The sequence below is a fragment of the Mytilus californianus genome, unplaced genomic scaffold, assembly GCF_021869535.1.
Source record: "Mytilus californianus isolate M0D057914Y unplaced genomic scaffold, xbMytCali1.0.p SCAF_4, whole genome shotgun sequence".
NCBI lineage: Eukaryota > Metazoa > Mollusca > Bivalvia > Mytilida > Mytilidae > Mytilus > Mytilus californianus.
The window spans coordinates 104,557,246-104,581,210 of NW_026262690.1; the positions used below are offsets into that span (position 1 = coordinate 104,557,246).

The 23,965-nt window shown below is 31.3% G+C and overlaps 2 protein-coding genes across 3 annotated transcripts; one reads left to right on the forward strand and one right to left on the reverse strand.

Moving 5' to 3' along the window:
* The first annotated feature begins 2,282 nt into the window (after positions 1-2,282).
* On the forward strand, positions 2,283-14,760 carry LOC127738970 (programmed cell death protein 10-like). Of its 2 annotated transcripts, none has more exons than XM_052250470.1 (8): positions 2,283-2,316; positions 4,938-5,078; positions 6,028-6,081; positions 7,190-7,316; positions 7,816-7,942; positions 8,317-8,404; positions 8,848-8,933; positions 9,527-14,760. In XM_052250470.1, exons 2-8 carry the CDS (start codon positions 5,007-5,009, stop codon positions 9,609-9,611), a joined length of 639 nt encoding a protein of 212 aa, XP_052106430.1. In that variant the 5' UTR covers positions 2,283-2,316; positions 4,938-5,006; the 3' UTR covers positions 9,612-14,760. The 2 variants fall into 2 exon arrangements, with proteins under 2 accessions (XP_052106430.1, XP_052106431.1); XM_052250471.1 differs by lacking the exon at positions 2,283-2,316 and adding an exon at positions 2,320-2,359.
* A 3,344-nt stretch (positions 14,761-18,104) lies between these two features.
* LOC127738967 (caspase-1-like) lies at positions 18,105-23,147 on the reverse strand. The gene is made up of 4 exons (XM_052250465.1): positions 22,848-23,147; positions 20,409-20,632; positions 19,962-20,169; positions 18,105-19,186 (listed from the first exon to the last, which is right to left on the reverse strand). Exons 1-4 carry the CDS (start codon positions 23,143-23,145, stop codon positions 18,930-18,932), a joined length of 987 nt encoding a protein of 328 aa, XP_052106425.1. The 5' UTR covers positions 23,146-23,147; the 3' UTR covers positions 18,105-18,929.
* Positions 23,148-23,965: the final 818 nt, after the last annotated feature.

The window sequence follows — 23,965 nt, forward strand, 5'->3', positions numbered from 1 at the left end:
TCAGCAGTTTTCAATTGTTTATATCTATTGACGTAAGCTCCCTTTCAATTTTTATAAATTTTAGATTTACGTTTCCGAGTTATGGGATTTTATTGATAAAAAAGGGGTGATTTTCCAGTTTTCTGACAATGGTGACTGGTTTATATCTATTAAGATAACCTCCCTTTAGTTTTTCATAAATTTCTGATATGACATTGAGAAGTTATTGAACCTTATTCTTTGAAAACGCGACAGGCGTATCATGCGCTCATGGTGCAGCTGTTTATTCTATATTCAGATGCAGTTCAACAAGTTCTAAATGCATACAGGATTTTAAAAATTGAAATACTGCCCATTTCATAAACTTCGTTTTAAACTGAACCCTGTGTAAAATAGAAAACTGTATAAGCTGAACTTTTGTATCTGGTCAAACATTTTTAAGTAATCTATATAAAAGGATGAAGATACCAAAGGAGTAATAAAAAAACAATAGACCAATGATGCCATTGCTGAAAGAAAAAAAGACTAACAGACAGCGGAAAGTCCATAACCATGAACCCCATCAAATACCTAGGGTGAATATATGTGCTCTGGAAGGGTAAGCAGTTCTTGCTCAACTAGTGGTACCTGTCATGTTGTCTTGTGATTAGTCACATTCTATGATCTCAAATAAGGAAACCATCAAACCTTCTGATCAACCAATTAAGCCACAATTACATTTGTACTTAAAAAAAAAAAAAAATATTTTATGCTCAGTTCCGTTGGCGAATCCTTCCATCTTTCTGTCTCTCTGTCTGTCATCCCATTTTCGTTTGTTTTAAGCTTGAGGGGGGCATTTGTGTCCTCAGTCACATTCTTCTTTTATTTTTATCAGTGGTGAGCATGTTGGAACCAATCGTTGTGAAGTTTCCCCCCAGAAATCAGGGAACCTTTTCATAAAAGTGGCAACCATCATGATAAATTGGTTGAATATTTGATTTGTCTAATTTATGACCAAATATTGATGAAATGGTCTCTAGAATGGTACTACTTCAGAAGTATATTTGATGACTCAAGATAACAGGTGGATTATTGCTGAACTATTTTTGTCTATATTGGATACATGTTTCATGATGCTCTCTCTAATCTCTTCAATGGTCATAGCTACATGGACATCAACTTTAGGGATCTTTAGTTAGACAAATTTTATACATAATATCAGATTCAAAAGTTTCATTTTATACATTTGTTTTTAGAGGTTCTGTATCTTCTGAGGGTGCATTTGATATATGAGCTTGTTCAAGATGCTGTTGTTGAAACCAGTTTTTCAAATAATATGACCATACTATGGTGGACTGGCAAGGAAAAAGCTTATACTGAACATCTATTCACTCACTAGCCCAAAAATTACAATGTCAATTAGGTTATACTATTTCAATGAAATTACAGTTTAAACTTTACACAAACTTAACAATTACTTTTATGCTAAAATTCCCAGTTTTGTAATACTGGTACTTCATTTTTGTTAGCATCTCCTATTTTGAATTATCCAGGTTAGTTGGGATGGCATAAGCAGGAAATTGAAGTTATCTTCCCTAGTAAATATAATGAAAGGAGATAATTCACATTTAAAAAAAAATGCTTCTTGGTGTAATAAGTATGAAATGAAAGAAATGTGGGGTGTTTGTCAATGAGACAGCATCCCAAGAACAAAAAAGACCATATTTTACAATACATTACGTCCAGTTTCAAATAGAGTCCAGAAAAGTAGCAAATAAATTTTAGGGATTATGAAAGATCTATTCTGCAATTAAAAAAAATCCCCACAATGACAAAAAACACATTAAGATCATGACAAATGGCAGCATTCAGAGGTTCCTAATCAAGTTAGGTTGATCAACTGAAACTATGGTTTTATTTTTAATGTTTATGTTTAATAATCTAAAGTCCTTAGAAAGTACTAAGAAGTAATGCTCATGAGCAATACCATACATTCAATCTCTAACCAAAAGCTGTATACCATGAACTACATTAATGCTCCATTGACTTTGGTTTAACTTATCATAAAAAATTTAAGATTATTTTGATCTAAGATATCTTTATTAAAACAAAAAATAATTTTGAACTCGTGAATGTTGCAGTTTTGTGGCATATCAAGGATTTCGAAAATATGGCCCTACATTTTTGTATAAAATTATTAATTATTTTACTATCAAAATTCTAATTGTAACATTTTGCAGTTATAAGTTAAATTTTTCCCCTAACTGATTTGTGTTCGTTTACGGATTTGTTTTGGATATTATATTTTTTCGGAACTCCTTGGACTTTATCTTAAAAACTGAATAGCAAACGAAACAGGTAGGTAAATATAAACACACCTGTTTTTATTTTTCAACTAAAAGTAAGATTAATAATGGAATTCATCAAGTGATTGATGCACAAATCATCATCATATAATCATGTTCTGTTTTGTTGATGTATTATCTATTTAGCATTTTCCATTTCAATGAAAATGTACATCCTTATAATAAATTTTGTCGTGTTCACTGCAAGTGATATGCGCGTTCGAATCCAATCTTAACCGACTTGGATAGTCAGTTTTTCCTGCCTACAATTGGTGGTTATCTCCGAGCACTACGACTTCTTCCACCAGTTAAAACTGACTGCCACTATATAGCCAATACACAGCAATAGTGCTGAAAGTGATGTTTAATAAACTCAATCAATCAATCATCTTATTCAAAGTTAGTCTTTTAAATTAGATTTAATGAAAATCCGTCACAAATTGCAGGACAAAAATAATTCTTGTGGTTATATCATCAGGGAATGAAATTTCTCAATTGATAATAAAACTGTCGCCAAAAAGTCAACACTGTTATAATTCTGCTTTACTCGTACAGTGTACATGGTGTACATGTACTTATAAGTTATAAGTTCATTAGAATCAGACCAGAAATGACGACAAAGAATTTTTTTAGTGTGGATAAAGGTAAAGGTTTATGTATGCTTCTACAAGTTGTGTATGAGCTTATACACCTTAACTATTATTTGGTTGATATTTCTGTGAGTTACAATTGATCTCCAATTTGGAAGAGTTGATGCTGGACATAAATGTCAATACACTTAGACATAGAAACATGAAATATATTTCTTTAAGCATACAGAAAACAAGCGAGATATACATGTATGTTGTAAATACATGTTGTACTATGCCACAATAAATGATAATGTTTTGTTTTGTAGAATAAGTTCAGCTGTGAAACTTGTACATTAAAATTTTTGGAAGCTTGATGTTTATCATGTTTATCCTCTGGCTTGGTCAAATCTTAAACCATGCTCAATTGAAATGCTAATTAATACCCAATAACTTAAAGGATAAAGCTGGGCTAAGGGTTAAAAATCATTTCAGGGCAACAGAATAAGTGTTCTAAGTACATTTTATTTGTATTTTCAATTAGCACCATGAGATTTGAAAAAGCACCACATTTTATATAAGGGGTCATCCATAATTGTCAACCATTTTCCAAAGTGTACAAAACGTACACTTGGGGGGAGGGGGTTAAAAATCAACATTTCTACCGAACGCTTTTTAAAAAAAATATTTTCGGAATTTTTTCGTTTCCACAGGGTTTAGTATTTTTAATTACCGCGATGAAGCCATTAGTGATTCGATCGGGAAGGCTCGTGAGTTGGATCATTGTCACAGTGGTAAAATGGACAAAAATTGATTTTGAGATAACAAAATCCCTTAGTGAAATATTGCAAATATAACAAAAACAGTGATTTTACAAAATCTTTTACAAAATGTCCGAAAAGTCTCAAAATCATTTTTTGTCCATTTTACCACTGTGACATCATCATCTATTCTACTGGTTTTGATTGGGGTAGCATTTTATAAATTTGATAGGTTCAATTGTGTCGATTTCTTTGACTTCGACATTTTATGATTAGTGAAAACTACTGCAAAGGGATCGGGATTTCCAATTAGAGGAGGGAAAGTTTTCCATAAGTCTTGAACTCACAAAGGGTATGAATCAATAACGGCAACAAGACAATACAATGCAAGTTAGTATGTTAGCGTTAAGTAGCGAGTCTGCTGTATTTTGTGAAAACTGTTAAAAAAGATTATAAAGAAAAAAGTTTTATTTTTTATTTTTTTTTATATATTTTTTTTTTACCTAGATTACTGCCTCTGTTACATGTACCTCAACATAAGCTATGCGCCAATGGCAGATGGACAGAACACTTAATTTTAAATACAATGATTCTCCCAAGACACATATTTTGATTTATGACTGAGTCTGCTGTAATTTTGAAAACTTTACATTCATCATTCAATAAAATATGCAAATAAATTTAAGGTCAAACGAATCATATACGGCGGAGATGTACTCCTTTCAATTACCCAATAGACATTATGCAGATGACATATTACTTACAGTAACACAAACATGACTTTTTTCTTATAATTCAGAAACTGCCCTTATAACACAAACTTATCATGGAATCATGGTCCATGAAGAGATCAAAGTCAGTTGAATTCTTCCAGATGGATAAGTATTCTTCAGAATAATTCTAGACCAAATAGAACTGACTCACTTATAATGATTTGGTATTAAGAATGATTGATTCTTGTCTTGAAATCTGAAAATGGTTGATGTACACTTTTTGAGGGAGGGTGGGGAGTCTGAAAAAATGTGTGTTTTGTACACTTTTGAAAATGGTTGACAATTATGGATGACCCCTAATACATGTACAATATTGTTTCTAAATCTGTTGCAATAGCACCATTATAAAAATATAGCAACATGGTATTCTCAATAAATCTTTATATAATTCTTTTGCTACTCTCATGTTTTGCCAGTAAAAAGGGCCAAAGATGTGAACAATAAAAAAATATATATTAATATTACATGTGTACATGTATGTATGGAAACAAACTTGAGGATTAAAAAATCAACCCTTGAATTATATTTCAGAAACACATAATCCTTGTGAATTATGAATACCATGTGATGTGATTTTATAGTCAGTTCTACAGAGGCATCATGGGAGAAAGTAGCAAAGCACTGTATGCAAGGATGCTGGTGGATGTTGTTATCGGCCCAGTCCTGGACAATGTAAGCTTAATGACAGTTAAATATAAACAGCTGTAGCTGTCATTTCTTATAGGAGGTTACCTGAAATAAATACAAGACAACTGTCAACATCATATTTTCTTTTCACCATGAAATTAAAAGTTTGTGTATAATATAAGATAGGTTTTCATACAACCCTTTAATCAGGTGAACTTTGTTACTGGTTTCACACATGCTTACAGTCGATTTCCTAATGCATGTAGAGTAATAGTTTGGTTGGCTTGCTTGCTTTGTTTGTATTAATGTTTGCTCAAGCATTGTAATTAAGATTGACATCTGCAAACAATATAAGTAGGTGGAGTTAAACCTGTATAGGTGAATTTGATTATTTAATAGTGTCCTATCAAATTTAAGTATAATGTATACAAGTTTAACTCTGCCTTTATATATTGTTTTCAGATGTCAATCTTAATTACAATGCTTGAGCAAACATTAATACAAACAAAGCAAGGTAGCCAACCAAACCTTTAACTTGCTAGCATTATGATAACAGCTGTAAAGTTTTTTTTGTCAAGAACTTTGTGTGCATATGTACTGTGGATTAATTATCATTAGTGGGATACTTATTTTCTTGGATTTTGTCTGTATAAATGAACCAGTAAATGTTCAACAAAGTATAAATTTCTCATAGAGTATTGTATACAAACTTAAGCAAAACTACGAAATGAAGTATCAATGAAAGTACAATTTATCTACAATTCACAAAAATTATTACCAATGAAAATAAATGAATCCACAGTATACAGCTGTACATTATTTCAGTGAATAAGTCGAAGAAGCAAATGAAAATATTAAATTAAATAATTTAATTATTTTTATAGTTTATATTATTGGAAAAAGTCTAATAATTTTTGTCTTATAGAAATGAAGCAACACATCTTTTTTTTATGATAAATGATATCAAAATAATATTTAATTTTATACTTTGTAGTTAGAGAAGAAAGATATATCAGCAGCCCATACATTGAGAGCAGCTTTCTCAAAGGTACTTGTTTGTCATTCTCTTTGTAATTTTAAATGATGTTCCCATGTAGTATAGTATTGAGAGTGTTCCTTGTCATAATAATAATTCTATTATGCCTGATGGTGAATTTCTTGATTTGTCCTGTGCTGTTTAAAATGTTTTTTAATTTGCCTTTCAACAATGTGAAGTGAGAAAAAATATGGCAATGCTTATATCTATAAGCACTAAAGCAAATGTATCTCATCTAATAGACCACTTCACAGAGTTATTGCAGCCATATTGAATAAGAGGCAGATTTTTTGGATGGAGGTGGCGATAGTAAGAAAGTACAGGGACGCCTATACATGTTTCCAAGCAACTGTTCTGTGTCAGTGACGTTTTCCCGTGTTTTTCAAAGCATTTTCACCCCATTATGTTAATCTGCCCCCTATTCAATATGGCTGCAATAACAGTGAAAGGGCCTATTGACAAATGTACATTTAGTTTCACTCAACATTATCAATACTATTTTACTGAAAATTCACAAAAATTTATCAGATATTCATTCCAGTAGAATCTAATTTTCCTGGTCCAAAAATGTTTCAGTGGTTGTAATCATCAAACCACTGTTCTTTGATGATCTCTGTACAATATTTCATTTCAGGAAGACCACACACTGCCAGGGTTTGTGTACGATACACTATTACATTTCAGACTGACCACTGCCAGGGTTTGTGTATGATACAATATTTCATTTCAGGCTGACCACACACTGCCAGGGTTTGTGTATGATACAATATTTCATTTCAGGCTGACCACACACTGCCAGGGTTTGTGTATGATACCATATTTCATTTCAGGCTGACCACACACTGCCAGGGTTTGTGTATCATACAATATTTCATTTCAGGCTGACCACACACTGCCAGGGTTTGTGTAATTCAATATTTCATTTCAGGCTGACCACACACTGCCAGGGTTTGTGTATGATACCATATTTCAATTCAGGCTGACCACACACTGCCAGGGTTTGTGTATGATACAATATTTCATTTCAGGCTGACCACACACTGCCATGGTTTGTGTATGATACCATTAGAGGTATGCTGAGGAAAGCTTTGATGATCTCTTTTTAAATATTTCATTTCAGGCTGACCACACACTACCAGGGTTTGTGTATGATACCATTAGAGGTATGTTGAGGAAAGCTGAAGTCACAGACAAAGTAGATATGTGTGAAACATTACTGAGACTTGGAGGCACTCAAGATAGTGATGGTATGATTTCAGTAAAATTTGTCAAAGTTTCAAATTGTACATACAAATGTACCCTAACAAGAGGCTGAAAATAGAATTTCTTTTTTTAGTAAATTAAAATTAAATTCAATCAAATGTACTTTTTAAATAGCTGATTGCATCATAAGTCGTAGATCATACCTTGTTTGATTTATTCAAGTAGAAATATGAATTAAAGGAGGTGTCACTGTGTGGGGTGTATGCTATTTTTTAAGCAACCTAATTTCAGCTGAAGTTAAACTTGTTAACTTATAAGTATGAATATACTCACATTTGTGATCTCAGTTTTTATAATTTTCAAATAGCACTTATGCCTTACTAAGTGCTTTGTCAGTTGGTACAATCACAAAATGCTTTTCTCAAGTTTTTTTTTCTCGTCTAGATATCATATTAGTAGCATGATTTTAAATTATATAATCATGAGAATAAAGATGAGAAAATTAATTTTATGAATTAAACTTTGAAATCTGAATATTTGTAGAACTCAAATTATATCGCCCAGAAAAAACATTTCAAGACTTAAGCAGATGTGCTACTGGTTTGAAAGTGATTCTTGGTAGGATACCAGAACAAATTTATGACAGAAAACAGTTTTTAGAAACTATTAAGTAAGTAATTGCAGACAGATAGCTCTTTTAAGTGAATATCATATTGTAGTTACATTAACTGTTTCATACCTATTTAAATTTAATGGTTTAAGAAATTGATATGGTCCGCTTTTCTTCAGGCCAGAAATTGGTATGTTCATTATTGAGATATTATCCTCTTTTAGTTATAAATTATTAAATATATCAAGATTTTCACTCATTTGTTTGTGTAGACAAGACCTTTCAAGTACTAGAATGTATGTGTTGTTAATTTACATATTTACATCTGCTGTGTGACAAAACTTTTCAAATATTAAAACCAAAAAAATCAACAGGCTGCTATATAATGTTGTGTTATGGTCAGTAAATTATTAAATCTTTTGAATTTTTTACAGAGAAATAGCCAGTTCAATCAAACTGTTATTAGATGCCTTCAACAAAGTGATAGAAGATGTTCCTTCGAGTGACAGTGGAAGTAAACAGGTATGGTAGAGCTTACAAACAAGTTATACTTGTATTGCTTTATATAATTGCACCTGTCTAAAACCAGGATCAGATGTTCTGTTGACATTTTTGGAACCTTCGTTATAGTTGTTCTGCAGATTAAACTATGAAATAGATTTTTTGCCTTTTTGATATGATTTATTGTTCTCAACTTTCTAAAACCTTCTTTAGCTTTCTATAAGGTATACATTTTTGTCAACATTGAAAAACCATGCAATGGACTAAAGTTGCTGGTTTATACATTTTGAATTACATGTAAATGTGATACCCAAAGATGGGTTTCTAGTAACATGTAAACATTCTCTCCCTTTAGACCGTATGTTTTCATTGTGATTAATAAATTTTGTTTAATGTTTTTGTGAATATAACGGAAAAACAAAATACAAATATTTAAAATTATATTCAAAGAGATTGTTTTGTAGATCTTAGAAGACAGGAAAAAAGAATTTGTAAGATATTCTAAGAAATTCAGTAACATGTTGAAGGAGTTTTTCAGAGACAGCAGTCAGTAAGTACATTTATATTTTACAAGAAACAATCGATGTATTAACCAGTGCCAATTATATTTTATGTTAGATTGAGCATCTAACAGACCTGGCATATAGAGTTGCCATATGGGATATGTTGCCTGGTTTATCAGACCTGGCATATAGGGTTGCCATCTGGGATATGTTGCCTGGTTTATGATCCAGTATTCTACATTTTTAATGATATTTTTTTTTTAACTTGGAATGGGAGATTGCTGCTTCCTTGAATTTATTTCACAGATTATATCTTTAACATATGGATATGATTAAAGCATGGTACTTTTATTAAATTGTTATTTGTAAGCCAACTAAATCCAAGATTTCCACTTTCATAGGGTCTGATAGAAGAAGAAACCTTTTATGCAGGAATTATTATTATATAGATTTTCATGAAATTTTTGAAACTGCATACAAATACTTCTGTAATGAAATTTCCAGAGGTTAAATGAGTGAATGATCAGTCTTGTGCAGAGAATTTTACCATCTTTTACAGTTTAATGGTTATTTGAGGTAGGTATTTAAAAGAGCCTTTTGTTTAAAGCTGAATTAGTAATAAATCTTTGTTGTTTTTCAGAAAACAGAATGTTTTCCTGAGTGCAAACTTCCTAATATACCAAACCAACGTTATTCTAAGAACAGTAAAACAAGAATGTTGTTGATACTTAAAATTGGTTAGTAGAAAAATAAAAGTACAAAAAATACAAGGAAAAATAAAAAACCAAAAATAAGTTCAGCATTTATTGTTAAACTTTAAATGATGTTTTTATTTGTCAGTATAATTTGTTAGTGATGACACTTTAAATGAGTATGACCAAGTTGTTTTAGAACATACTTCGAAGCTGTTATTGTCATTTTGATGTTGGACTAAGTAGCATTATATATTATTTAATTGCAGCATTATTTATCTGTAACAATGTGCAAACTACCTTATAGCGGGTTATTTTCACTGGGTGTTTATTTTTGCTTATTTTGGCGAAAATAAATCAAAATCGTGAAAATATACTCTGCCAAATTTTAGGGCTATTCCATTATAATGTATGTGGGAGGGTAGGAAGGGAAGTTTAATTATTGAATGTGGGTCATGGGTCTTTTTTCAGTATGCGTCTATTACCATTATGCAAAATTATCTAAAAAATGGTTCTTGGTTGTAGGGATATTTTGAAAGTCCCTTCGTACCCTACCACATACATTTTAATGAAATAGCCCTTATGCATATGTTCGGTACTTTCTATTAGGTAAAGCGTTTTGAAAACATCTAATTTTTTTCCAGTCGGCAGGTCAATAACAGTATATGTTAGTTTTAACAACATAAATGCCAAATGGCATTGAACATGCATGTATTTTATAAAATGACTGTCAGGTGTGTATACCCTTATTAATCAATGTCAAATAGACTAAAAGTGTAAGGTACTCTGTTAGGTAATTACCCTTATTAATTAGTGTCAAATTATATAAGAGTAGTAAGTCACTCTTGATAATTTTATAACGTAAATAGTAAATACATCAATGGTCCGATCAATTTCGTAACCAATCAACCATAAAATTTACAAGAAGTTTGTATACCTGTGACAAATATCTAAGTTACCGGTATTCTATTGATTAACTATATCAGAATATAATCAACAAGTAAGACGTCATAACTATATCAGAATATAATCAATAAGTAAGACGTCATTCAGGTAAAAAAAATCATTTAACCATAACAATAGACCCTCGTTTGTCAATATTTACAACTTTTTAAACAGCAACAATTTCAGTATCCGCCAAAATATTTAATTGGGATTCAAGAATCCACCAAAATAAAAACGGCCAAATTTTTTTTCGTGTACTTTGTTGGCTTTCAATCATGAAATTTGACACCCGCGAAAATAACCTGCTATACGGTATATTAGGGACCTGACAGTAAATTTTTATTGAATCAATGTCGGTGAATTTGTGACTGTGTTCTATTATTAGCAAAGTTATTTGATTATTTATAATGTAGTCAACATTTTTTCTATTTTCACAACATTGTTGAAAGACAATTTCTTTAAGTATTGAGGTTTGTTCACTATTTTGAAAATTATAGAATGGTAGGGATGGGGTTATACAGAATAGGAATAATGGACAAAGAAACTTACAGATAGGGAAAATGGGCAAACAAATTAAGAAAAAGAGAATTTTTGGTGCTTAAATATAAAGAATAGAGAATTATGGGCAGAAAAAAAGAGAATTGAGAAAAATCTTCAAAAAATTTAATAAACGAAGACACCCCAATCCAGACCCTCTGATACTGTTTTGTATGTAAATCATTATTTCAGTACAATATTTTTGTTTCATAAGCATCATTCTTCAACAAGAAAATTAACATTTTGAGAATTTCAGATTATTACACACAAATTATAAAAATAAGATTTCCTTAATTTGGATCTGAAAACATATTTGGAATTTAAAATAATAGCTGTAAGGATCAAATGCAGTGTCATAACCTTTTCATTACCATTTGATAATTGTTGCTTCAATCAAGAAACTAGAATGAATAATGTCTGAAATTGTACTGGTCCAGTTCAAATGAAATATACTGAACACATTTTAAAAGTACATGTATTTTAAGTTCTAGTCCAATTAAGAATCATGCAAAATCTGATTTATGAGTCAAAAGCCTACAAATTATTGTTTTTATACCTTATTTACGATATAAACGTATGTTGAAATTTATATATGATTTTTCATTAGGACTCTTAGCAGCTTAGATATAAATTTCATTAAATGCACTATATAATCCATGCTGATAGAGATAACCCCAGTAAATGGAAAATATTACTCATTACTTTCATCCATATTGCAACTGATAAACACAAATACATATTTGTAGCCTTCGATGAGGTGTATCACAAAATTTAGATTTTGCATGATTTTTATATGAACTATATGAACTACTTCTTTAAAAATGTTGATTGAAAGAAACTTGATTGATAGATTGATGTTTTATGCCACTTTCAACACTATTGTGCTATTTCGTGGCAGTCAGTTTTTATAGGTGGAGGAAGCCGGAGAAAGAAACTTGAAAGGTGTGATTAAAGTTCCAGTTGTAAAATAATGCAATTTATGTTTTTATCATTATATGTTTAATATAATTGTATACAACTTTATAGTTTATTTCTGTTCATGATTTTGTTTTGCATGTAAGGGTAAGAAATGTTTACACTGGTGAAAATGCAGTAAGGCAATGATGTTGTGAAAAAAAATTATGTTCTATTCAAACATATTTTAAATAATTTATATATACTTAATATGCAATATGAATGAAGAATTAATACATGTATACATAGTTCTTGTGACTCATATTGTGATGGTTTTTTCTTATTCATTATCTTCATATATAAATAATTGGTAAAAGTATGGGCAATATGAAGATTACATTGTACTTTTAGAAAACATGGACTTCAGTATCTTTAAAGAATTTACTATTTTCAAGATCCTACTCAGAGGCAGATTTAGGGGGAGGGGATGCCTTATGGAGCCAGGGATGGGGTAATCGTAATCTGTAATCGTAATCGATTGTAATTGATTACATTTTCCCCAGTAATCGACAGTAATCTGTAATCGAAGACATTTTCGATTACATGTAATCGTAATTTAATCGATTACGGCAAAAATTATGATGTAATCATCGATTATTTTTCGATTACATTTCGATTACTTTGAGATATAACCTATTTTAAATGAAAATATGTATGTACATGATGTATTCATCACTTTATAGTACAGATTAAATAGAATGTATTACATTGTAATATGACTTAAGAGTTTATCAACTGCCTTATTTCTATCTATTATCTCAAGCTGCATTATAATCAACCAGATCCCCTACCAAATTTTACTTGATATTTAGGTTTTGAAACAAATGAACTTATGTGCTTGTCAATAATTCAAGACCTTTTATATTAAAATATGAAAATAGATTTAAGTTAAGAAATGAGTCTTAAGTTAATTTCTGTTCTACATTAAAGTAGTAAGCTTATTTGTATTAAAATTGCTTTAAGCATAATTTTCAATAAGAGTTGGAATTTTAGCTTTGAATAGATAAACAGTAACTGTAGATCTTACAATGTTATGATAAAAAAGTTAAGAAAGTACACAAAATCCTTTTGACAATGAACCAATGGGTATGCATCAAAATTCTTTTTTTCAGATATAGATACATGTATCCCTTTTTGACACAATAAATATATATTGTTTATAATTTGATTAGAGAATAAAAAATTTAACAAACTTCTTGTCTTTACTAATCAGAAGTTCACACTTCTAATCAATAAGATGCAGACTTTGTTTTCATTTCAATTATGTCTAGTTAAGAAGGAGATTTACATTATTTTTCCCCAGGTTATAAATTGTACTCCATTGACAGTTTTATAACCTGTAATTATGGGGGTTATCCAAACATAAGGATTAATTCATGTATGTCATTATAATTATAATTTCAATCTTTAAAATTTGCTGAACTAATTAATTATTCTATGGTTTTAAATTTTTTTTCAAAGGAAACTTACAACATTTTAATCATCTATGTTAAAATATACCTGTTTTAACGAGTAAAAACAAAAAAGCTAACTTAAGTAAGAATGAAAGCAAATTTTTGAAAAAATTTACAATATAAATAACTGATTGATGCAATGCGATGTCATCTCTTATTTATCTTGAAAGCCAAAATTTCAAGAAATTTTGAATATTTCTGACCTTCAGTATGATATTCCATCTAGAAAACAACTGTGAACTTAAAATTTGGTAACAATGCTTTAAATGCTGTTTTTAGTAAAGTTCTAAATTTCGACTATAAAAAACGTTGAGCAACATAATTGTGTATAACTTACTTTATTTATTTTTTTTGTAATTTTGTAGCATGTAATTGACAGTAATCGAAAAGTAATGTAATTACTTTTGATAAAGTAATTGATTGCAATCGATTACAAACAAAAATTAGAGTAATCGATTATTAATCGATTACACATAAATCCTTCATGTAATCGATTATTAATCGATTACATTTGTCAGTAATCGTGCCCATCCCTGTATGGAGCGACATATATGGTTAATGTATAGACTTTTAACAAGTCTCACTCCTAATGTTACCTTAGTGGCACCCATTACTGTCAATTTTTAGAATAAGAACAAAAGACTATTGAGTTAATCAGTAAAAATGTTGTCTGTTATCATAATTTTCTATTATTGGTACATCGAATATTTTGTATTAAGTTATTGTAATTTTTCAGTTTTGTGCTTTCTCAGTATAAACCATTCACATGTTTTAAAAGTGGTTGTCTTGCAACTTGTCAGTAAAATCTAAATTTTATCAAAAGATATTGAAACTATTTAGATGTTTAATTTTAATTTTTGATTAACCAACCGGCAATTTAGATTCAACAATTAACAGTTTTTCTAGAGCTCTTGATAATACTAGAATAGAAATGACGAATTGCAAGAAAATGGTAACACATATATGGTTTTTAAGGTAATTATTAATTTGTTACTAGGAAAAGGAATTTTTGCAATTGCATAATCTTAATTTATGAGTACATGGTTGTTATATTTTTGTTTAATTCAAATTTTTGTCATTTCTGTTCACAATGTGTGTATTTTTATTTATGCCTTCAATCAAAGATAATAGGTGTTCAAATGTTTTTTGGAAGCCACAAACTTTTACATTATATTGCAATATAGTCTTTTATAATTTATATTAAGTAATTTATATATTTTGAATATATGTTTGTGTATTGTACTGAAAATTGATACATTAGATTTGAAATAAATTGAAATATTTTTTGAAAAGTTTCTTTTACTGTCTCCACCTGCCTTAATATCACCTCAACTTCAAGTCAGTGGTCACCATCATAATACTTTCCATTACATTCCGGTATTTTATTTATATTTTCATTACTTGTTTCAGTAGTCACCTCTCTGAATCTCTCATTCATAACTATTTTTGTACAAAATCAATGTTCTGACTCCTGATTTCAGGGAAATCATGTGATTTGTTGAGTATGCCATTTCATTGGAAGGGATACTTTTTCTGTATAAGTACTGTAATGAGGTTTTCTCAGGGGTTAAATGATTAAAAATCACACCAAAAACTAAAATGAATTGTATGTTTAGTACACCAGAATCATGAACATATGATTTTCTGACAGGACATTGCATTTCATGAACCTGAGCATCCTGGGAACAAGTCCTAAGTACAGTAAGTGAGAATAATTCTATGGAGGTTCCCAATCTTTTGACATTTTAGATCACTTATGGTGGATCATCGGTATATCTTTCATCTGATAGAATTTTCATATACTTTGATAAAATGTAGATTTTACCATGCCTTTTTCAAAAATATAAAAAGTATGGGTCACTGTGCTATTTTTAGTGCTACAAGTCATGCAAAATAAATTATCAATGAAAAAACACTTTTTTTGTGAATAAAAAGAAATCTATGAGATAGATGAAATACGATATGAGAAGATAGGTTTTATAATATGCTTGAAGAAAAAATGGTGTCACCGAAATTGTTTTCTTGCTCCAAGTAAAAAATTAAAATTCTTTGGAAGAACTTTTACTATAAGAGTTATCTCCCCTGAAATGGCTAAGTTGAAAAATTGATTCAAACAAACACAAATATTTGGTATTTGTTAAAACAGTCTAAATAGTGCAATAAATCACTTATTTTACTTTATTCAAATAAACAGTCTTACACATTAATTGCCAATCTGTCTCAAAGATTGCAGATTTAAGCAAAGAACTAGACCTATTGAGTACTGATATTTTACAATCCAAGATGGCGGTATACAGTTAATCTTCCTTAATATAGAACCAGTTTTATTTTTGAATGAGAAGCTAACCAAACGACACAAAACCAAAAGAAATCTAAAAAAAAATCAAGATAAGGTCGAAAAGAAGGAAATACACCATGTTAAGCTCTAAATAGCCTCTAATCTAAACAAAGATGATGGTTTCCAAAGTATTGTCAAAAAGGAAGTCACTACCTGGCGATCTGAAAATCTCTTGCACAGTACAACTCATTCTTAAACGGTTCCAGACCAAATATCAAATATTTCCATAATACAGAACTAAATAATATACAGTGAAAATTCCATACGCATGATATAATAAAAATTCCAAGGAAGGGACCACTTTGCAAATATTAGTATTGCAATAGACAGGGTACAACTCATCAACATAAATTTCCAGGCCAAATTTGAAATTATTCTGTAACACAGAGCTGAATAATATAATTACAAAACAAATGCCATGCTGAGAGGTAATAGTAAAAAAAAAATATCATCTAACAGGATTGCATGACTGCCTGGCAGACCTGCAAATTGCTTACATGGTACAACTCATCATTAAAAAGTTTCAGACCAAATATCAAATCAATCCAAGAGCACAATTTGTTCCCATAGGAATGCAGCTTGTCCTCCATACGTATACGGTAACAAACATGTCGATAAAAAAACAAGCATTTTGAAGATGTCAGCTTCAGAGAATGTTTTGTTTGAACATGCATTGAATAGTATACTATTAAAAACCGGTACAATGCGAGGTTTTATAAAAATTATAGGTTGTATGATTCCCAATGAGACAACTCTTCACCAGAGACCAGATGACCTAGAAGTTAAAAACTATAGGTCACAATGGTCAAACCCGTACAACATAGTAAGCTATAAAAGGCCCCGGAATGAGAAATGTAAAACAATTAAAATGAGAATACTAACGTACTGGTTTATGGAAAAACAATAAACGAAAAACAAATATGATAAACAGCAACAAACAAGAACCACTAAATTACAGGCTCCTGACATGGGACAGGCACATACATAATGTGGCGGTGTTAAACGTGTTAGCGGACATGAAACCAGTCCCTGAACAAAACTCTGCGACAAAAGAGATGATTTCAGCTTCCCAATTGTGAACTTTCTATTTCTATGTAGTAACATTCCAGCAGCGCAGTATATATCCCCCTGTTGATACGATTTTCCAGGGCTTGTATTTATATTATAATTTCCTTGATAGAGGGTTGCTGCTACAACGGATATGTTCCAGTTGTCCTAACTACAATCCCGTCCCTTTTCCCAGAATGTGACCAACCGAATTAGACTTATCACCGGGTTTGTACTAACATGAGCAACACGACGGGTGCCGCATATAGGGAGCAGGATCTGCTTACCCTTCTAGAGCACCTGAAATCACCCCCAGTTTTTGGTGGGGTTCGTGTTGCTTAGTCTTTAGTTTTCTATGTTGTGTTTTGTGTACTGTTGTTTGTCTGTTTGTGTATTTCTTTTTTAGCCATGACGTTGTCAGTTTATTTTCGACTTATGAGTTTGAATGTCCCTTTGGTATCTTTCGCCTCTCTTCTAAACCTGGGACAGCGGATCATCACAACACAAAAATAAACTGTACAAAACAATAAACAAAAAAATAAATATGGTAAAACGTGAGAAACAAACGACAATCACTAAATTACAGGCTCCTGACTTCGGACAGGCACATATAAAATGCGACGGGGTTTAACATGTTTGCACCCCGGGCGCCCAACCCTCCCCTAACCTTGGACAGTGGTGTAACATCACAACATAAGAACAAACTATAAAAATCAGTTGAAAATGGCTTAACTCATGAGATTGATGTTATGATGGGTCTGGTTGAGAAATAATGCATTTCCTTGGATAAATGTAAATTGCCTTTTATTTAAAAATTAAGGCATACTCATCGTTTGTTTTCACCTTTGAATTGTTTCACAAATTGTGATGCCGAAGCCTTTACTATACGGTATGGGTTTTGCACATTATTTAAGGCCATAAACGGTGACCAGCATTTAAATACTCGAACTTTGGCCTTGGTGTATAGTTGTCTCATTGGCAGTCATGCAACATCTTCATATATTTTTTACGTACTAGTATTTTATCTACTGAATTTAAACGTTTCCCATACACTAATTAGGAGAAAAGGTTCTTCTTTTTTAGATTAATTTTACAATTAATAAAAGTAGAAATGAGATATCCAGCATTATAGAGATTTCCGAAGAAGAAACATAACTAATACATAATTATACTTTCCGTAAGTATTGAACTTGTATGTAAAGGACTATAGTACATAGTTCAAATTTCCTTGTTTACCAGAAGAAGAAAAAAAACAATAATATTTTGTATTAAATTGAAAAAACAACATTACAATGCATTATATCTATGTGAGATAGGTCAGGTACTGAAGTATCAGTTGTTTTGCTATTCTAGACCTTTTCTTAGTCATATCCTCGTTTACAAGAAAAAATCCATAAACAATTTTTATTAAACTGAAAAAAAACTTTACAATCGCATTACCAGGTCACATGTGCTTAAGTATCAGTTATTTCGCTCTTCTATCCGTTTCTTAGTCGCGGTGCCGTTTCAACTTATTTCACATACAGTATTAGCGCCAAGGTTAAATCCGATTGTTGTGTTGGTGCAATTTTGTACAACTTTTATTACACCAAAATGTTTACATACATTATCATACGAAAGGATATATATATATATATATATATTAGCTGTTAACAAAACTTTGAATTGTTCGAAATTCTAAGGATTTTCTACCCCAGGTATAGATTAATACTTTAGCTTTTTAATCAACAATGCCCTTCAACTTTGTACTTTATTAGCCTTTTAACTTTTTTGCTTGAGTCTTTTGTAGACGAAACGCGCGTCTGGCGTACAAAATTATAAGCCTGGTATATTTGATGAGGCTCTTTTTTCTATATTTCGATGGTGAAGGTAAAAGATAATTCTATTATTTTGAGAATCTCATGTAACGAAAGTTAAGTTCTTAAGATTAACACAATGTCAGTGTTGGGTAAAATACATCTTTTAGCTTTATGAGGTTCGGAACAAATCGTAAACTGACAAAAAATGAAAACATTGCCAACATAGAAAATGTCTGCACATGTAAGACTTTATTTCTGTTTACACCAAAAAAACAGTTCAAGTTTCAGTTTCCTTTATAGATTTTGGTCGCAGATATAAATCTTTGGTTAACATATGATATATGACGGCTGCAGATTTGGTTCTATTATACACTTTCTTGGGATGCGATGTTTCTAAATCTCTAGCCATCTTCCCACAGACTGCTGATAAAATCTGGAGAAAATCGTCGAAGTCGGTATCCAATAACTTCTCAAAAACAGTAAACAAACAGTACATAAGCCATCCTCCTCTCTTATCAGACCAACCAAGTTTCCCTGTAAAACGATAAAAAAAAATCAGACTTCTTTTTGCTAGTGCCAGAATATTGTTTATTTCTATTTGATTTAACGAAGATGATACTGTAGAGAACACTGGGACATTTCGGCCTATTTTGCAAAACAAATATAACCGGTGTTTTTTCGGTGATTTTAAACAAAAAATTTTGAAGATTGATTTAGTAGACACACATGGAAACAATAATTTGATGCAGTTTTATGCTTTGCACAGATAAAAAAAAAATATGATTTTTAAGAAGATTTCACCTGCTAGTATATGGACATAACATATAATTATAATATATTGAAATCGTAAATAGTGGGTATAGTGGGTATCTAGGAAATTTGTTACCCAAAAAGTATCGAGTCAAAATACCGTACTATTTGAGAGATAATTTGGAATCGTGTCAGACGATGAATGGGTAAACGTGGGACTTTTTTTTTAGAATAAGCTGATAACAAAATCAGAATTAAAAAAAAATAAACATATCTGTTAACACTCATGTGACATATCTTTCTTCAAAGACTCAAATGTTGCAAGACAACTATATCAGCTGAAAAAAAATATAAATTTCAAAATCTTAAAATCGTTTTGAGGTTTTGTATTGCTTAACGACTTAGACTGTCAAATGCTAAAGTCCAGAAAATAACCGTTCAAAGATCCTCGAACGGACAATGTTCGATATGTTGAGATTAATTTGCTATAAAAAAATTATTCAGAAAATACTTTTTTGAAACAAATTTAAATGGTTTTAAAATTGCTAGGACATCTTACCAGAAGAACTTGAAAACATGACTAGGTAATCCTCGTAGCATGGGATATCACAGAAATCTACAGCGTCAATCTGTGCATTAGTCACCTTTTCGTTCATTTTATCAGGAACTATATCATTATCAGCTAGTTCTTGTAATAAGTCAATTGTATACCCTTTATCAATTTCACTTTCAGGATCGTTGTCAGGATTGAATATACTTCTACAAGCCTTTAAGAATAAACAAAATATACAGTGTCTTAAAATTAAAGTAATTAGATTTTCATTTGTTTCATATAACTGTTTGCTTAAACACATTTTGATAGAAATGTTTTTTACAGAGGAAAAATAATAACTCGAGAATAAAATTCATCATAAAAAAAGTAACAAATACCAGTTATGACTATAGGAAAGCATGAAAGAAGTATCGTTACTTTATAAATATTTGTGATTTTAAAATTGTTCCATACCTGAATGAAAAACATTCTAGGTTTTCCTTGTAGATTTGGACAGTTATCGTCGTTAAACTCCTGAAGAATTCTATCAGTAGGAACAATACCGTCTGCTGTAAAGAGTACATGGTGTCTTGGTTGTGCTGAGGTATCGTTACTTGATTCCATGGGTATTTCTGCCCCATGAGAACTGATGACACATGCCAAGCAATCACAACTCTCTTCCATTTGACGACTGATTGCTAAAACAAAAGAACACCAAAATAATTTGAACGTAAGATAGTTTTAAATTCGTGCAAAATGATGTTTTCAATTCTTTCCTCTGAAACGGCATCATCAGGATCAAATGACGCAGTGGGATGTACGTTTTATAGCAATACGATAATTTTCCCACAAATAAATGACAAATTTATAAATCCCGCTTTATGGAGGTGTGGTATAAATGTATTAGATGACGAATTTCATTTCTTTTTTCAATGTCAAATAGATGAACAATTAAGAAAAGAATGTTTTATTCAAAATCAATATAAACTTGAACCTTATGGATAAATTTAAACAATTTCTTAATCCTGAAACAAAACGGACTGAGGGCAGGGAGCCCTTGAAAATATTTCAATCTGTGTAATTATATATAGAGATCGAGCGATAAAAAAACCCATCATAATTGTAAAATGTATATGTATTGTTTATTTTGATTTTTAGCTATATATGTATGTTTGTAAGCCATTGGCCCATATGGGCGTAAAGCGCTTCTCAATAAAGAATTAAAAAGTGATCGTTGTGTCCGTTCATTTGTTCCGTAATTTCGTCATTGAGCACTTGGTATCAGCAAATTCTTTTAATTCAGCGACTGGATTTGGATAAAACTTTCAAATTTTCTTTTATTTTAATGTTTGAAATCCCCGGTTATTGGTGGGTTCATGATCCTCAGTCATTAGTTTTCTATGTAGTTTTCTTTGCCATGATATTGTATGTTTTTCTTCGACTCTTGCTTTTTATTGTCTCTTTGATGTGTTCGGCCTCTTTTTTTACACAGTCACTATGAAGAATTTACCTATGTTTTGTTTGTTTCCATTTGATGTTTTTCATATCTTCAAAAGTGGTCGGCATATTGTTTTTCGTAATTCATCCTAAATCACTTACTGTATTTCCATAAAACTTTCAAGAAATCGCTGTGTCGTCATTTAACTTTCATTGGAAATATTTTTAGGAGTTTATATAGAAAAACATGGACTTTGTTGTAAACAAACGAGGGGAGTCTGGGGCATCAATGTGTAAGCTCTGCTCAGAATTTGTCCAGTGCTTAATTGATTACATAACAAGAATCAGATATATTGATGATGCCCTGTCCTCAATAAACACTTTCCAGTGAGTGCCGAAGCATCTCATATATCCCAGTGAACTTGAGATTTGAGGATACTACCGAAACTAGAAGATGTCTGCTTCATATCTTGATCTTTTCCCAGATATTGACGACTTTAAACTAAAATCTAATATGACAAACGTGTTAATTTCAACTTTCCAATTGTCAACTTCCCATTTCTGACCAGTAACATACCCTCTTCTCAAAGGCACTTGTCTCTAAACAAAAATTACCTATATACTTTACTGATCTTTCTATAACATTAAAATATTTATATATAATAAGGGTTTTTTTTTCAGAGACAAGTGCCTGAGCCTCTACTCCATTGTATGGCGTCTACATATCTCAATTGATACGTATTGCTCGTGTATGTTTAAATTATACGGACTTCATAAGCAGGTGTATTACACAAAAACTGCTCCAACAGAGTTATTAGGAAGAACGACTGAAATCGACACTACTAAAGTTTTATAGTCACAATCACGAATTGGTTGACCGAAACGAAATGTCGGTTTCTCAACTTATTAATGACATACGATACAGTAACAGGGGATGTAATGACGTCGCTAACGTTAGATGTTATTTTTCGCGACGTCATTTATGTGACATATTGAGAACAAAATATTTTTCCACTGATTATAATCATTATAGTTTGAATAAAATTGAGAATGGAAATGGGGAATATGTCAAAGAGACAACAACCCGACCAAAGAGCAGACAACAGCCGAAGGCCACCAATGGGTCTTCAATGCAGCGAGAAAACGAGTTCATGACTTAATTATTAAGGAAGATTATCTGTACCAATTTTTATGAACAAATCACCGATGAATCCGCATGGCGGTTGATGCACGCGCTCCTTTTTGACTGGTTTATGCACGCGCTCCTTTTTGACTGGTTGATGCACGCGCTCCTTTTTGACTGGTTGATGCACGCGCTCCTTTTTGACTGGTTTATGCACGCGCTCCTTTTTGACTGGTTTATGCGATTCCCTCGGTTTTTGTTTGGTACCTTGATTTTTACTTTTAATCGATTTATGAGATTTGAATTATTGACTGTTGTCCTTTTTTTAAATTCCCAATTAAAGGTAAACTTACTTTGTAATTCTTTTCTGAGATCACTGCTTTTTTTATTTACTAATACTTTTACATCAAAGTCCATCAATTCAAACATTGTTTTCATCTTTGTATAATCTTCACTAGCAAATGGACGCTTTGAATACTCAGAAAATGAGGAATTGATGATCAAGATGGCAACTCTTTTATTTGAATGATTAAAGTCATAGATGTCGTTGAACAAGTAATTTTTTACACTTGGCTCTTTGTTGCTTTTTACTTTATCTGTTTGGGATGGAATCTGTCCAGTGGTCTGCTTAAACCTATATTGGTTGTACATTTAATGAAATATCAAATTTGAATAAACGCGATACGGGGTATATACGCAAATCAAAACGATAGAAGAAACCAACAGACATCTTGATGTCAATATACGTTCCTCAACAGTACACAATATGTCTACAATATGTAAAACTCCAAATCGCCACGAGACTAAAATGGTTGTGAATTATATGAATAGAGACTACCCAAGATCTGCCTTCAATACAAAATTCCATAAATTACCAAAAAGAAACGGAGATAAAGCAAAATACAAGCACTAATGAAGATTGACGATACAAACACATGAATATGTGGCGGTTTTAAATTCGTTTTGCAATTCAGTATTTATCGTTGGTTGCTGTCTCTGATACTTGTTTTTCGTTTAATGTTTTATCTTACATCAGGCTGTTGGTTTTCTCGTTTGTGTTGTTTTCCCTAGTTGTTATGTCGTGACTTCCTTAGGCAAAGTTGGCCTTAGATGGATTTGGCTATTTTTGGCTATTTTTATGTCCTTTTTGGTTTATAGTTCTTCAATGTTTTCTATCCTTATACTTCCTTGGCTTTCAAGTATTCGGCTTTAAACTAAACTGGTCCTCGACTGACTACTACACTTTGTTCATATGAATAAAGTGTAGTAGTCAGTCGAGGACCAGCTTAGCTTTGAACGTTCCTGATGAAGGCAAATACAGAAAAGCGATTCGGACACATGAACTTTATAACGTGTTGTTTTCATTTTTTTTTTCTATATCTTACTTTACGGTAGAGGTTTTGCTCATTGTTGCAGACCGTACGGTGACTTCTAGTTTCTTCCATCTCTGCTGAATAGTTGTCTCATTGGC

Bases quoted from the DNA above. Each gene is read 5' to 3' on its own strand.
- LOC127738970 (XM_052250470.1), top strand. From the start codon at position 5,007: ATGGGAGAAAGTAGCAAAGCACTGTATGCAAGGATGCTGGTGGATGTT. The intron at 5,079-6,027 runs GTAAGCTTAATG...TATACTTTGTAG, and splicing joins TCGGCCCAGTCCTGGACAAT to TTAGAGAAGAAAGATATATC. The intron at 6,082-7,189 runs GTACTTGTTTGT...ATTTCATTTCAG, and splicing joins TGAGAGCAGCTTTCTCAAAG to GCTGACCACACACTACCAGG.
- LOC127738967 (XM_052250465.1), bottom strand. From the start codon at position 23,145: ATGTACAACCAATATAGGTTTAAGCAGACCACTGGACAGATTCCATCC. The intron at 20,170-20,408 runs GTATGGAACAAT...TTATTCTTAAAG, and splicing joins CTAGAATGTTTTTCATTCAG to GCTTGTAGAAGTATATTCAA. The intron at 19,187-19,961 runs GTAAGATGTCCT...ATCGTTTTACAG, and splicing joins CATGTTTTCAAGTTCTTCTG to GGAAACTTGGTTGGTCTGAT.